At 45.3% G+C, this 16,449-nt stretch overlaps 1 protein-coding gene across 2 annotated transcripts in view; it reads left to right on the top strand.

The window, feature by feature from the left end:
• The window catches only part of EXOC4 (exocyst complex component 4), a 394,793-nt gene that overhangs the window by 59,042 nt on the left and 319,302 nt on the right, over positions 1–16,449 (top strand). For both annotated transcript variants that reach the window (XM_061467959.1, XM_061467960.1), the window contains exons 6-7: positions 902–1,145; positions 8,473–8,650. In XM_061467959.1, coding sequence (XP_061323943.1) covers positions 902–1,145; positions 8,473–8,650 — 422 coding nt within the window. The remainder of the gene's footprint in view (positions 1–901; positions 1,146–8,472; positions 8,651–16,449) is intronic.

Below are 16,449 nucleotides of genomic sequence, written 5' to 3'. Positions count from 1 at the left end.
TTGGTGGGCAGGGAGAAAACGCAACCACATTTGTCCATGTGCTGCCACTGTGAGTGTAACCCTTCCATTAGTTGAGTTTGTCTTGAAGACACTTTATTCACATCAGTGATTGAAGATGTTTATTAAATGCTTCACCCAGTCTTTAACAGGGACATGCTTATGTTGTTGCTGGGTGTTATCTGTAAAGTAAGAAATGTTGCTTAATGAACATACTTAAAAGTGCCTCTTGCTTTCCTCTTCCTTGTCTCTTAGCAACAGATTTTCTCCCTGTGCAATCCCTGTTACTTCAGGACTGTATCCACAATATCCTCTCTAATTCTTCTCACTTTTCCTTTCCAGAAGCCTTGTTTAAAGATTTGAGTTACTTCATCAACCTCTTGACAGACGTAATAAAGCAGAATAGGATAACATCAGACAATCATTCACTTTGGCAATGGAAACTTCGCTGAATTCATTGGAAGTCTGTTAAGCTTGATACTGTTTAGAACAAAACCCCCTCTCTTGCGAAGCACAGAGTGAAGAAAAACAGCTAGGTTAGAAATTTAGGGCTTGTAGCTCCTTGAAACACATTCAAGGGTTTTGTAGTGGTATAAAAATCTCATTTATGATTAGCTTAATTACACCAGACTTCCTTTGTTTCCTAATGCATAACTTGTACCATGAGCTGTCACTCCTACATCAACCAAATGTGCAGGCTGGTGTATTTATGTATAGGGAAGCCCCCAAGCAAACAGAAATAGCCAGAATCTGGGTGTTGCTGGTTTCCTTGTTTATTCCTTGGTTGTTCCAAGTGGTGGGAGTTCTGTGAAGGCAAAGGAGTTGATATGCTGCTTCTGCACGGTGCTGAGTGTTGGGTTTAATAGTTGAAATCTTGGATTATGCCTTTGTAAATCTATTCCAGTGCGAGACACAAGCCTTCTGGAAATGAAAGAAGATGCAGAACTGGATCCAGAGGAGAACAGCACTATCTTCATGGGAATACTCATCAAAGGGCTGGCCAAGCTGAAGAAAATCCCAGAGACGGTGAAAGCCATCCAGGATCGCTTAGAACAAGAACTCAAGCAGATTGTCAAGCGCTCCACAACCCAGGTGGCAGACAATGGTTACCAGAGAGGGGAGAACGTTTCCCAGGAAAACCAGCCTAGGTAAGGGTATTGCAACCACCAGACCTGGCAAAGAGAAGTCTGGGAAGGGTGCTGTAGCTGTTAAAGGCCATTTGAAGTAATGATTTTGTAGTAGCAAAGAGACGAAATGGTACCATTGCCAGAAATCCCTGTGTTTCTCTGAAAGGTTGATTTGCATCTTAAACAATCATAGAATCATAGAGTGGTTTGGCTTGGAAAGGACATTAAGATCATCCGGTTCCAACTCCTTGCCATGGGCAGGGACACATCATGCTAAACCATGTCATCCATGACTCTGTCCTACCTGGACTTGAACACTGCAAGGGGCAGAGCACTCACAGCTTCCTTGGGCAACCCTTTCCAGTGCCTCACCACCCTCACAGTGAAGGCTTGGGAATTCAGGGTGTGCATTCAGAAAGGGGAGGCATTGTTGCTTCTTAGCTAAAGATGTGGGAAAGGGAGATGCTTCCTGCTCCACTTGGCCCTAGAAGAGAATCTTTTAGCTAAACAGATGCTGGAATGCAGGTCTGAAAGGGAAGCGCAGTAGAAGGCAGCATTATTTAACTAGCAAGAGATACATTATGTTAAGTACTTGATTTTATTTATATTTTAACCTGACCTTGCATGTTAAGTGTCTTTACAACAGCTTGAATTTTAATGCTGCCTCAGAGTGCTCATACCTGTGGTGTAAAGAACACTTGTGCCAAAACAAATACTGTCATCTTGTGTTGCACTCCGTTGTGGCTTTACACTGGTGCTGATGTCAAATACAGTCTTAAGTTCGTGAGTAACATGATTTTAAGGGAAGATTCAGCCGAGTTAGTTCAAATATATCAGAGTCCAATTAAACTGACGCAGGTGCAGAACTTTGGAATCATGTAAGGAACTAACTACATCAATAAATATCTGCCCAAGTTTCTGGTTGGTTTGCAGCCCATTTACATTAATGGTGAGGTGTGGAAGCCAACAGGGAACTGTTCTGCCATTCTTCAGGATTCACTAGATCTGTTGCTTGGAAAATAGGACTCCATAAGGACTAGCTGTCACTTCTACCTGAAATATTCATCTGTGATACTGCACGTTGGAATGATCACTGTCCAAAGGGAATGAATGGTGGAAAGAGAAAAACGCAACCAAAAATGTGTATCTTCATTCATTACATGTAATATTTGTAGTGGAAAATGACTCCCAAGGAAAACATTAGCTTGATAAAGACTTCCTTTTTAATTCCTCTCATTCTCATTGCTGTGGAAACAATTACGTTTGAAGAACTCATAGAGTTGCTGTGCTGATACCTTGGTGAAATTACAACAAGCAGAAGGCAGGATTTTGGTGCCAAGAAGGAGCGTAGCATATACTTGATACACTTCTGAATCAGTCTTGAGAGGCTGTATGACTACCTGATTGTCCACTGAAATGGATAAATTGGGTCAGATCAAATCTTAATGACATGAACCTGCCCAGAGGGTTGAGAAAGGGACAGAAAAGTTTAATGGCTTTTGGCATGTGTTTAATAGGAGTTTGTGAGCCTTTAAGATGCTGATATTGTAGAGCTCTGGAGAGTGTCTTGACTTCTTGTTGAATAAAGAGATAATTAGACCTGATTCTAAATCTAAATCACATGTGAAGTTTACAGCAAGCAGTTGCATTCATTTATATTGAAAGGAATAAATTATAGTAAGGGAAAGTACACCGCCCCTTAAATTAGCTTCAGTTTTAAATCAAATCCCAGTGACTTTCCTGCTGTCAGGAAGCAAATCAATGTGAACAACAAGGTCCTGCTATTTCAAGAGAGCTCTGTGAGACCCCAGATGTGAGCATGATGCAGCACCCGAAACTGCTTACCTATTCATTAGGCTGTCAGCCACAGTGTGTGCTTGACCTCAGGTTTCTGGGAGTGGAATGTTTTTTGCTTCACCTTAAAGCTTGTCTCACTTGGATGCCTCTTAATCTGTGGCTGAGCTCAGTGCCTGTGTTCAGCTACTGTACTTTAAAGGTTATCCATACAAATTCCCACTTCTGGCAAATAAAATGACTTAATAGGATGATGGGTCTGAAGGGTTTGAGGCCTTCTGCTGGACAAGTTCCCTGTGGCTCATTCAGTATGTACAGAACAAGTTATATCATAGAATCCCAGAGTGGTTTTGGTTGGAAAGGACCTTAAAGCTCAACCAGTTCCAACCTCCTGCCACGGGCAGGGACCCCTTCCACTAGAGCAGCTTGCTCCAAGCCCCTGTGTCCAACCTGGCCTTGAACACTGCCAGGGATGGGGCAGCCACAGCTTCTCTGGGTGGCTCTTACCTTTTCTGTATGGAAAGGGTGGTGTTTCCCTCCACTTGAGGATGGGGTTGATAATCTTGTGGAGGTTCTGGTGTAATTCCTTTTGAGACCCCACGTAACGATTATGTAGAACCATCTCATTCTACAAGAGCGAAATACTCTCTAGAACCTGGCTAGGAAAGATGCAGCTCTAACAACAGCCACTGAGGCTGATCTCATTCTTCCGTTTTAAAATCTGTCTTTTGCTTCTTTACATAATAAGCTTTTCCATATCAGATTTTGTGGCCACCTTTGTGTATAAAATCATCATTAATTGCCCCCAAATTTATCAGATCAGGATGTTTTTTGGTTGTGACCAAAGCAATGGGATCTCAGTGTAATGATGTTCGTCGCACGCCTCTGGGTGCTCTCTTCCTAGAGCCAACAGGCTCTTAGGTCACCTCCTCAGAGCTTCATAAAGTCTGTTTTCTCACCTGGAAGTCCTGTAGCCCCTGTGAGCCTTCCAGGAGCAGGTCTGGTCCATGCTGTACCAGATGTTGTGTAGCAGACCAATGATTGCAGTGTTGATAACACATGGCCCATTCCATCCTGCTGTGTTGTCCTTGCCCTTTGGCTTGAGCACTCCACATAGTGGCTCAGCAGAGCTGGTGTGATGCTGGAAAGGCTCACTTAATGAAGATGACACTAACCCTGTGAAGGACCTCCATATAATGGCATCAGTTTATTTGTGACCAGTGGGGTGACACAGGAAGGATTGGCATGCCACTGTTGATACACCCGATCCTGTATTTTCCTTAAAACACACAACATGGATGCAGGCATGTGGGGTGAGACTTAGGACAGGCCTCACAAGGTGGCATGTCTTTGGCTGTGAGATACTTTGCTATGAATTTAAATCCTCCTTACTAACATGCACTTACCACTTTGAAATGTGAATGATGTAAAGATAATGAAACCCAATAAAGAGCAGGAATAGGTTCTGGATATTTCCTTTTCATGGGTAGAAGATAATTCTGGAAACTATCCTTGAATCTCTCCCGGTTGCACTGACCTCAGCTTTAAGTGGACTTCTGTAAAAGTCTAAGTTTTTAGGAGTCTGTGCTTGGAATGAGTTTGTGGAAAAGGGCTTAAAAGTAGGAATTGCCCCTGGGGTTATCCTCAGCGGCTCATTACAGCATGTCTCTTACCTTCATGTTTAGAGATGTGTATTTTGGCTTGTGAGGCCATGGTGTGTTAGCTTGGAGTATTGATACATGAACCTTCTGAATTATGGAAGAGATTTGACTGCAGAATAATATCGATCTGGACACATGCCTGCTTTGAGGGTCAGATTTATAGGACAAGGTTTTGCTAGGGATACATTGAAGATGCGCTTAGGGTTGCAGGGGAAAATGGACTAGATGGCTTTTAAAGGTCATTTCCAACCCAAACTCTTCTATAGGGTGTTAACAATTTTGCTACTACACCCTGTTGGATTCAATACGCTTTTTCCCTTCATGTTCATCATCCACTTCTGGACTTTTCCCTCATCTTGATGCGTTAAAACAAAGCCAAATTATACCCCCACCAGCTCTCAGAGCAGGCAGAGGATGTTACTGCTGCTCAAATGCATAAGTTGTCATCGCTGACCTCATTCAGGTGTCAGCAGTCACTCTGCATCAACTCATTCTCCCTTATTGTCCAGACAACAGGAGCTGCTGCTGGGCGTGTGTCACTGTCTCTCCACACATTTGCCATGTTTCTGGGTGAAGGGGTGATGAGATTGCTTTGACAAATTGCCCCAGCCAGTCTCCTGTCACTCGCTGTCTGTGTTCTCCTTAGGTCTTTTTCTGTGTTGCAACCCCATCTGCATAAAATCTAGGCCAGATGGTTTGCTGCTGTTTCGTCTCGTTGGCTGTCTGTGTCTTGGGTCACCTTGTGTCAAAAATGACCTGACAGACTTTTAGAGCAAAGAAAATTAAGCTAAGAGGAGCTGGCTAATGTGGAAAATAGGGAGATGTGGAGATACTACATTACTTGAGAAGAGGAAATGTAATGGGGTGGTAGTTAGGGCCCCTGAAGAATGTGGGTCAGGGGGATTTCATGTCTATCACGCTGGGTTAGGAAGACATTGGAATTGAAAACTGAGTAATTCAGTGTAGGGAGCTATTACTAAAATACTGCTGAAGCTGATAATGCGAGGTCAGGCTTATCTAGGCACAACAGGAATGAATTTGTCCAAAATTCCAGCTTGTTTGGTGCTACAAAATTGCACTTCCCTGAGGCAGCAAGGAGGTGTAAGAAAACTGATGTGGTGTTTGTAAGGGGATGGTAGAAGAAGTTGGGCTGGCCCTCTTAGATTGTCTTAGTGGTATATAATGTATTTGTTCCCATAATGTTATCTCTTCTGTTATTTCAAGCAAGTCTGTGCCTCCAACATGAAATTCCTGGTGTATCCAAATTCCTCATAGCAGCCTTCCAGTATCTGAAGGGGGCCTATGAGGATGCTGGGGAGAGACAGTTCATTAGGGACTGTAGTGACAGGACAAGGGGTAACGGGTTCAAACTTAAACAGGGGAAGTTTCGACAGGGTATAAAGCAGAAGTTCTTTCCTGTGAGGGTGGTGAGGCACTGGAATGGGTTGCCCAGGGAGGTTGTGAATGCTCCATCCCTGGCAGTGTTCAAGGCCAGGTGTCCCTGCCCATGGCAGGGGTTTGGAACTGGATGATCTTAAGGTCCTTTCCAACCCTTACTATTCTATGAGTCTATATCTGGTTTTTCCCCTAGTTTTGTCTGGCTTCTGTCTGGCCAGCCATGTGCCGCAGCTGCCTCTGTCACTTACTATGTGCAGTCCTATATATCTCTTAGGGGCTGTTGAAGCAGTAGTTGCTTCTCCCGTATCTTAGAGTGGGCTGGAGAAGACACTTGCTCAACAGTGATGAAGGGTGTTTCTCAGGTTGTCTTGCTCTCTTCACTGATACTTTTGGTGATGGACTAATAGTAGATGGGGAGGGAGGAAGATATATAGATCTTTTCCACTGTAGCAACTTCTCAGTTTCACTTGGACAGGACAGTTACTAAGATATATTATGCCATCCCTGGCAGTGTTCAAGGCTAGGCTGGATGGGGCTTGGAGCAAGCTGCTCTAGTGGAAGGTGTCCCTGCCTGTGGCAGGAGGTTGGAACTGGAGGAGCTTTAAGGTCCCTTCTAACCCAAACCAGTCTGGGGTTCTATGCTTATACAAAGCTTAAATGGGTTAGAATGGCTTTTCTGATATACTGGACCTTCCCATATCAAAAAGCTAATGCTGTTAATGTTACTAGCTATCTGTCCTGGTGCTGACTCTTGAGGTATGGCAGTATTAATGTCCCTGTGATTCTTATCACAAAATGGTTTGGGTTATGATAACATAACTCCTAAACACCTCTTTATTCTGCATATGATATGCATCTGGCCTCACTATATCCTCCCAGACTTACCCAGCGGCTCTTCCTATTGAATCAAGGTCCTTTTCTGTTAAACCATTTGAGCTGTGTGGTTGTCAGTGTTGGTAGGGGAATGGCCCATGTGAGATCCTCAGGAGATTGCTGTGCATGTATATCTTTATACATAAAGTTGTAGTCTATGAATGAGACACAGTAGGTTGATGGTGATTCAAACAATAGCCAGTTTCTGTCCTTTGCAGACTAGAAGTTCAGTCCAGGACTGCTCTAGACTGAGGTAGATGGTTTTAACCACAGCATCCTCTGAGGCCAGTCTTACTGCCTGGTGGTAACAGCAGCAAATGTGCAACAGCTTCTTAATTACTCCAGATAATCAACTGCTGCAGGAAGTGGATGCTTGCAGATACTCAGCACTCTGAGATGAAGTGGCTGAGGTGTGAACACACATCTCATTAGTGATGGTTAACTAACACAGGAGCCTGAAGCGTGATGGTTACAGCGTGGGTGCAAGTCCAGTTCTGCTCTAGATCTTCTGTCCTGCTCTGGGGATAGCAACTTGTGATGGGTAGACACAGCAAGCATGTGGTAACTCCTAAGCTGCTGCAGTGAAATGTGATGGAGACTGTCTGTCAGAGCTAGAAGTGCCTAACATATGGATTTGGGAAGTGTTATCCTCACATTTTGTTGGGGTTGCGTGTGTACTTGAATTGCTCATTAAACGGCAGTGAACTCCATCAGGATTTTTCCATTCTCACATAATAAAACCTGTTGAGTCATTGCCTTATCACAGGATATTCAGGAATTTGTAAAGGTCCATTAATAACAGTAATTGGGCAGTAAGGAAGCCATAGGAGCAGGTAAAGTAACCACATTGAGATGGGGTTAGAGCTGTAGTACCTTCCATATAGTAGTGAAATCTTGATAACTGACACAGTTGATGACGCTTTACGGTTTAGGTTTGTGATACTTCATGTGTTTAAAACTTGCCATACTATTCATTTCATAATTCAGAATGAATATCTTGTATTCTGTTTGTACAGGTAAGTCATAGAATCACAGAATGGTTTGGGTTGGAAAGGACCTTAAGATCATCCAGTTCCAACCCCTGCCACGGGCAGGGACACCTTCCACTAGAGCAGCTTGCTCCAAGCCCCTGTGTCCAACCTGGCCTTGAACACTGCCAGGGATGGGGCAGCCACAGCTTCTCTGGGCACCCTGTGCCAGCGCCTCAGCACCCTCACAGGGAAGAGCTTCTGCCTAAGAGCTCATCTCAGTCTCCCCTCTGGCAGGTTAAAGCCATTCCCCTTGGCCTGGCCCTACAGGTCCTTGTCCAAAGCCCCTCTCCAGCTTTCCTGCAGCCCCTTTAGGCACTGGAGCTGCTTTCAGGTCTCCCCTTCAGGAGCCTTCTCTTCTCCAGGCTGACCCAGCCCAGCTCTCTCAGCCTGGCTCCAGAGCAGAGCTGCTCCAGCCCTCGCAGCATCTCCGTGGCCTCCTCTGCACTCGCTCCAACAGCTCCACGTCCCTCTTGTGGTGTGTCCCAAGTCCCAGTGTTCTGACTCCTGGCCTGGTTCTCTGATGTGCTGCATGAGCCATGTCCCTGTGGTGTCTTCTAGAAACTGAGTGTTGGTTGTCTTGATGGTTCACAGGTTGCTGCTGGAACTGCTGGAGCTGCTCTTTGACAAGTTCAATGCTGTGGCTGCTGCACACTCTGTGGTGCTTGGGCACCTTCAGCAAACAGTGGCCTCTCCTTGCAGCCAGTACGATGGTGATATCAAGCTCTATGACATGGTTGATGTGTGGGTGAAGATCCAAGATGTGTTGCAGGTAAGAATCCTTTGGGTGGGTACATTTTCAGCTTTGAAACAGCTTTTACAACCAGAATACCAGAGAATACCTGTCACACTCAAGCATCAGCTGTTTTGGAATTTGTCTTGATTTATGGTAAGCAGCCACATTTCTAACAGACTGTTAAACTCCAGTGAGCTTAAACATCAGCAAAATATTTCTGGGGCTTCATCCTTATGGTGTATGGAAAGGTTGATCCCTTTTGCCTACCAAGTGATCTATCAGAAGCTTTCACACAGTGACATTTTTGTTCAGTGTTACCTGTCTTATGAAGCGCCACAGCTCTAATCACTTGTCTTCTCTTGTCATTATGGTTTGGTTATAGTCAGCTGAGACACTTGCTCCCAGCATGTTTTCAGGGAAGTCCTTTGTGATGCTTAGTTTAAAGCGTAGGGTACTAAAGCTGTACCTTGCTTAGGCTTCATTCTGGTACCATGCCTATCAACGTGAGCATCTGAGACTCTCACAAACAGCAGAGGATCTATCACATAATCTCTTCTCTCATTCTTGCTGGGAGGCTACACGTGCACATTAGGAGATTGATTTATTTGGGAATTGCCTTTATATATATAGTACACAAATGCAGACCTCACCCACTACTTATAGAGGAGATCAAAGAAATGAGCCTGGCTTTATTTACAAGAGGGGGCAAGATTTATGATGGTCATTCCACCTCTGGCCTGTTCCTGACAAATGCTCTCTGCCTCCTACTCTAACACAGTTTTTCATTGTCTGGCTCTGGTCTGTTTAGCTCTAAAGGCTTGTTTGACCCTGCAGTGATGCACACAGGGTTTTTGCTTACACAAATAGAGCCCACTGTGTGCATGGTGGGAATTTTGGTACTGCTTGGACATGGTAAATGTAAGCTATGGGCCTTTGATCACATCCACTGTCTGCTTACCTGCTCGTTTGTCTTTCTAGAACAGTTGTTGTCTTTATTAAAGAAACCTTGAGCAGTTTTCTCCATTATGAACATTTTCACATCCATTCAACATTGCTTTTGCAAAACATTTGATGGGGAATGTCCAGCCAAAGGTTAACGGTGGGTTTTCTATACAGAAGAGTGGTGTAGAACTGAAGCTGCTTGGCCTCGAATCCTTGAAAGATTAAACTTGGTGACGTGAGGAACAGGCTTGGGATGTGGTACCTCCAGCCAGCTTAATGTCATCCATGACATCTAGGAAAACGTGAAGAGCTTTGAGTTCTGCAGACTTTGCTCCAGGAGGACAAAGCTTTGGGAGTAAGATCATACCTAAAGTGAGGCAGAATAACATGGCTGGGAATTCCCCCTTAGCAGTGAGAGTTTGTGATGGTTTCAGTCCTCATGAGTGGTGAAATTGGGAGAGTTATGGCTGTTCCAAACCAATGGTGATAAAGCTTCTATGTAGAAGCATGTGTGGATGTGCACATGGAGAAGAGTGAAAGTGCTTTTTGTGCTGGGGAGAAAATACTTGGCCAAGCTTTCTATAAACTGTGTGCCAGGAAAGATACACCCACCCACTTGTACAGGCTTCATTGCTAGTGGCCTGACAGCACGGGGGTCAGAAGGAGTCAGAAAAGCTTCCAAAGGAGCTTTCATAATGCAGCACTTCAAGATCCATAGTCTCTTGCAGGTTTAAGGGAGAGACGAACATTGACATAGAAAGGAGAAGATCTTCAATTTCTTCAAATTTTGTGGGGTTTTTGTGTGTTAGTTTTATTGCAGTGGATTAAAATAGGGCTTTTTTATCTTACAGTGTAAGAAAACCTTTGATCCCAAGGCTAAATTATTTCTATCCTTCTTTTCCTACTAAGGATAATTTTTTAGAGACCCTTATGCTTGCAGCAGGGAGAGCAGAAAACTCAGTTTTGAAAGTGTTATTTAAATCATACCTGCACTGGTAGAGGATGGAAACTTGGAGGGAAGTGGATTTGTGGTGAGGTGCATCAGGGAAATGGTGCAATTCTGTCAGATCCTGATGAATGAAGTTTATTTGTCATGTCAGAGCGACTTGATGTCGCTCTGCAGTTCACAGGTACATTGTGCATCTCGGCATGTGAAACATGTTACAGCAAGGTTATCTTTTTGTAGCCCTGTACAGAAGTAATAAGCATAGAATCCCAAACTGGTTTATGTTGGAAGGGACCTTAAAGCTCATCCAGTTCCAACCCCTGCCACAGGCAGGGACACCTTCCACTAGAGCAGCTTGCTCCAAGCCCCTGTGTCCAACCTGGCCTTGAACACTGCCAGGGATGGGGCAGCCACAGCTTCTCTGGGCACCCTGTGCCAGTGCCTCAGCACCCTCACAGGGAATAATAATAATAATAATAATAATAGTGTATTTCTGATGTGCTGGAAAATTGCGTTCCTTGTGGGAAATGTGGGAGCTGTTCCTGTAGCTGGATTTGAAAATGCTTCCTATGAACTGCACCAACCCTGTGGCGTAGCCTTAGATGAGTGGCACAGTGCTGTGCAATACTTCGATGCTGAGCATGCAGATCTTTAGAGTGTTTTGACCTCTGAGAAGGGAAGAATGATCCCAAACCTGTCAGGAGGAAGACAGTGACCTTTTAGAGTTGGGTACTGGAGTGCTAGAAAAGAAGTAAGTCCTAAAATCAGTTTGTCAGACTGTTAGAGCAGCCTTGTTGAGGAAAACCCGGGTTGAAGCTATTTACTTGTACAGGAGCCAGCTCAGCCTCTGCTGGTTTTGCCGAACCAACAGGAGACTTGAAACTTGTTTCCATTTTAATGTGGCATTTGGTGTGTGGAGCTCATTTAGCTCTTCAGGGGAGTTGTGGGTGGAATATCCTTCTGAAGAGCCTCATTACTGTAGGACCAAGTGTTCTGTTGGGGAGAACTGTGTTACAACAGCACTGAGCAATATTCTGACACCAGTGTCTGCTTCAGGACAATGCAGTGAAGGAATAAGGAGCTTTTCTGGCACTATTCCAGCCCAAATGTTGAAGGCTGTGCTGTATGAAAGGCAGTGTTGTACATGCTTTGGAAGAAGACAAAGTTTTAGGTGCAGCACAGTCTTTCTGTGCTGTTTTACTGGGTTAGGCCAGGTCAGGTCTCTTTAAGGACTATTCTGCTGTTAGTGTTAGGGTCCAACGGCTGGTGGACATGCATAGTCAGTGTGAGGGTTCTTCCTTGCTGGTACCTACAGCACAGAAGCTGTAGCAGTTCATTCACCTTTTTTTAGCACTGTCCTTTGGTACCATGCTGAGCGAGAGGCATCTGTCCCTGCTCGGTGATACCAGTGTTCATTCAGCTTCTTCAGAAACATCACCTCTCTAGTGATAGCACGATCCCCCTGTCAGCTATGGCATCTTCTGCTGCTGCTGGAGAAAATGCAAAGGCATCTCCATGTGTGCTCAATATCTTGATATCATAGAATCCCAACCTGGTTTGGGTTGGAAGGGACCTTAAAGCTCATCCAGTCCAACCCCCTGCCACGGGCAGGGACACCTTCCACTAGAGCAGCTTGCTCCAAGCCCCTGTGTCCAACCTGGCCTTGAACACTGCCAGGGATGGGGCAGCCACAGCTTCTCTGGGCACTGTTGCTGTTTGCCTCCAAGAAGGAACTTTCTCTCCTTTTGTAGTGTTAGTATTTGTAGTTGATGGATCTCAATTTTTAAGTGGTCTGTATCTGTTTTCTTGCCTCCGAGCAGAGAAAGTCACATATATGCTCTGTGATGTATCTTCAGCAGGCTGCCTGCTGGTCTCTCTGCTGTGAAGACACTGACAGTTACTACTTTCCTATTTTGGGGGCTTCTGCCTAATGCTTGTTAGTATTTTCCTAAACTGGTGTGATTTAGCAGCCTAAACATTGCTGAAACCATAAGGTAACTGGAGCAAGAGAAATCATAGCCTTCTCTTTGGCCACACACTACTGTTCTGCTACTGCAGAGCTGGAGATACCAGGAACTGTTGACTGAGAACCTTTTCTCTTTGCATGTGATGCTCCTCTGCCCAGAGGCTGTGATTTATCCTTTCTTACAGAGAGGAATGGCACTTGAGGGCAGGATTTGAGCAGGGAGATGGGAGTATTCTGCAGTACTCAGCCAGGTCTGGTGGCCAGCAGCTTGAGTGATCTTGCAGCAAAGTTGAATTTGAAGTGTGTTTCCTATGTCATGCTTCTCTAGGAGGGCTGCTTGAGCACTTGGAGATGCATTTCATTGCTCTGCTCTTGTAAGCTGAGCCACTCTATGGTTTTGTAAGTGAATCGATGGCAGAAAGTGATGGTCCTTAGGCAAATGGGTGAGCAGGGAGTGGAGTTCAGCAATCTCAGTACTCAGTTACTCAATGGAAAAGGTGTAGAGGGTTCAATTCCATGCCAGTTTATGGAGATCTCAGCCAGCTCTGCTCTGATCCCATTTCTTCTCCTGCAGCCTGGGATGTTTTCATTGCTCTGGCAGCACTGCTCATTTTCCTGGCACTCATCTCATTTGTGGCCAGGTGTTCTGGCTGTGTTTCCTGCTTCCTCAGGCCCTTGAACTGTGTAGGGTTGGCAGAGGAGCAAGAGGGAATGCTCCGTGAAGCAGGGAAGTGAAGGCTTTATCCTGGGAACCGCTGCTTTCATCTGCCAAGGCCGCTCTGCGGAGCAGCTCCTCAAGGTACCTGCTCCTGCAAAACACGATGTAGTTTTTGCTCTTGCCCTGAGTGGCTCAGCACAGCAATGAGAGCCATGCAAAACACTTACTAAAACGCCTTGTGATGTTAGAGCAGGGTTAAGAACGACGTCCAGTCATGAGCTCTCAATCTCTCCACCGTCGTGATGCTGTCTGACTCTTCAGTTCCATAAGTGTCATGCAACAGAGGACCAAATCTCTCTTTGAACCTTTGCATTTAAAGAATGAATGAACTATTTGTGACACGCTTCATACTTGTAAAGTAAGGCTCTTGGATGAGAGCTGGTAGTGTTAATATGCCATAAATAGAAGTTGAAATGTCAGAGTAATACATGAAATTGCTGTTGTATGGGGGAAGTTGACCAGGTAATATTTTGAACCTAAATTAGTGTTATTTCTCAGACATTCAAGAGTTTTAAGGTTGTCCTCAAAATAATGTGCCTGACAGTCTTTCTGTGCTTTTTAAATGGTCTTATGTGCGTGGAACTGATGCCTTTGGGCTCATGACTGGTTTGTCGTGTTAATGCTCATCTCTGGTTTAGCCATGAGGATGATGGTTGTGAAAGTCATTTGTCTGCAGCTATTGAAAAACGTAGTTTCAGTCAATCTTGAGTGCATGAAGGGAGGAGAGTGCATTCTACTGCCCCGTATGCTGTAGTGATGGGACAAGGGGTGATGGATTCAAACTCAAGACAGGAAGATTTAGGTTGAAAAGAAGGCAGAAGTTCTTCCCTGTGAGGGTGCTGAGGCGCTGGCACAGGGTGCCCAGAGAAGCTGTGGCTGCCCCGTCCCTGGCAGTGTTCAAGGCCAGGTTGGGCACAGGGGCTTGGAGCAAGCTGCTCCAGTGGAAGGTGTTCCTGCCTGTGGCAGGGGTTGGAACTGAAGGAGCTTTAAGATCCCTTCCAGTCCAAACCAAGAACTTGTGCCTCACAGGCTCATCTCAGTCTCCCCTCTGGCAGGTTAAAGCCATTCCCCTTGGCCTGGCCCTACAGGCCCTTGTCCCAAGCCCCTCTCCAGCTTTCCTGCAGCCCCTTTAGGCACTGGAGCTGCTTTCAGGTCTCCCCTTCAGGAGCCTTCTCTTCTCCAGGCTGCCCCAGCCCAGCTCTCTCAGCCTGGCTCCAGAGCAGAGCTGCTCCAGCCCTCGCAGCATCTCCATGGCCTCCTCTGCACTCGCTCCAACAGCTCCACGTCCCTCTTGTGCTGCTGCCCCAGAGCTGGATCAGGACTGCAGGGGGGGTCTCCCCAGAGCACAGCAGAGGGGCAGGATCCCCTCCCTGAGCTGCTGCTCACGCTCTGGGGATGCAGCCCAGCACACGGGGGGGTTCTCAGCTGAGAGCACAAATTGTTTGATCATGTTGAGGTTCTGAACTTGTGAATTGGGGATGGTGAAATGATGTTGCTAATGGTGAAAAATGCGTTGGTACAGAGAGGTTCTGTAGCACTGGGATGTGTTACGCGGCTGAAAGGGCAAAGGATGAGAACAGCAATGGCATGCTGTCCTTTTAAAACAAATAATAGAAGTAGAAATGGACAAAATCAATCTCTCTTCTCTTTAACTGGATGAGTCTGGCTGGGGTGTGTTTAAAACTAACTCGGTTGCTTTGGTAGCAGGTACCTGGGAGGGGTCCAGAGCTGAGCTTGAATAGAACGTTGTTCTGTTGCCTTTCCCAGGAGCAGCCCTTGTTGCCTGATCTGAGCTACATTAACATGGTGACATTGGAGGTATTTGTATGAATACTGCATTAACAGCTTTAGTTTTGAGAGTCATTTGCTTCCCGAAGCTGTTGATCCATTGTATTTGATAAACACGAGCGCTTCTGCTAAAGTTCAAAGAGATAAAAACCCTGCACAGAAATGAATTGTTTGAAGAGTGTACAGTCACTTGTGCAGTTATTGCAGAAGAGATCACTGAGCTTGTGTTTGGGAGAGTTTACAGAAGATTAGCTCATTTAATGTGTGCAAGGAAACAGTTACCGTCCTCTGTCCATGCTGTAGAGCTTCAAGATGCTCTGTACTTGAAGGGCTCTTCATTTCAGGTGGGTTATCCTTTTAATCCCAAACTGGTTTTAGTTGGAAGGGACCTTAAAGGTCATCCAATTCCAACCCACCTTCCACTAGAGCAGCTTGCTCCAAGCCCCTGTGTCCAACCTGGCCTTGAACACTGCCAGGGATGGGTCAGCCACAGCTTCTCTGGGCACCCTGTGCCTGCGCCTCAGCACCCTCACAGGGAAGAACTTCTGCCTTATATCTAACCTATACTTTCCTTATACCTTCCCTGTTCAAGTTTGAACCCATTCCCTCTTGTCCCATCACTATATGTGCATTATCTTTCACTTTAACCATTTCCCTAGATTCTTGAGTAGTTTTGTTAGGTCTGATGTACTTTTCTTTTTCTGGTTACTATCAGTGTCCACAGCACTTGATTCCTGCTGTCAGCCAGAATTAGGGGAAACTACAAGTAGTTCATGAGCATTTGTAGACATGTTTTATAGGACTATAAACCCATGTCTCTTTTGATGTGCTGAGCTTATTCACACTTAGTCCCTCTGTGCCTGGCTTTAAAGGCAGCGAGTCGTACTCTTACTAGCATCATAAAAACACTGTGAACAGGAAAAGGCCAAATGCTCATCATGTCCTCACGGCAAGACGTCTCATCTGACAGCAGTACAGGAGGGATTCACGCAGGCAAAGTCCTGCTAATGTTAGAGACTAGCTGGAATCCAAAGGAAATGTTTGGAAACTGTTTTGCTTAAAAGCCTTTCCGCTCCCGTGCTGCGTGCTTGCTGTGTTTGCCATGTGTGACATTTACAGCACGGAGAGGTGGAAGCTTTTTCTGCTTTCTCTAAAGTTTGCCAGCTCTTGCTTTTTTTTTTTTTCTTTCTTCCCTGAGATGAAATCTCAACTTTGTTTTGGGGGGTGGCTGCTGTTTTCAGGAGTCATTTGTAACGTAGGAAACTATAGAAATGCATTTGGCAAAATCCTTTCTAAAAGGATTCTCTTTCCATTCTCCTTTTCCTTGTTTTATTGCTCATAGCCAGGCATTTTAGCAGGTGAGCTCTTTGCAGTGAACTCCTAGGACCAAGACCACATGCATCTAGAAGCTCAGCCCTGCTAAGATAGACTGTGTCATGATTGTATCTGTTATGTTATGGCAGGGGGGTTGGAAC

This window comes from Pezoporus flaviventris, unplaced genomic scaffold (assembly GCF_033815535.1).
Source record: "Pezoporus flaviventris isolate CSIRO_AGI_PZ_B2104156 unplaced genomic scaffold, CSIRO_AGI_Pfla_v1 ptg000046l, whole genome shotgun sequence".
Classification (NCBI taxonomy): Eukaryota; Metazoa; Chordata; class Aves; order Psittaciformes; family Psittacidae; genus Pezoporus; species Pezoporus flaviventris.
The sequence above is the reverse complement of the archived record's forward strand: the minus strand, read 5'-3'. Positions and strand labels throughout refer to the sequence as shown.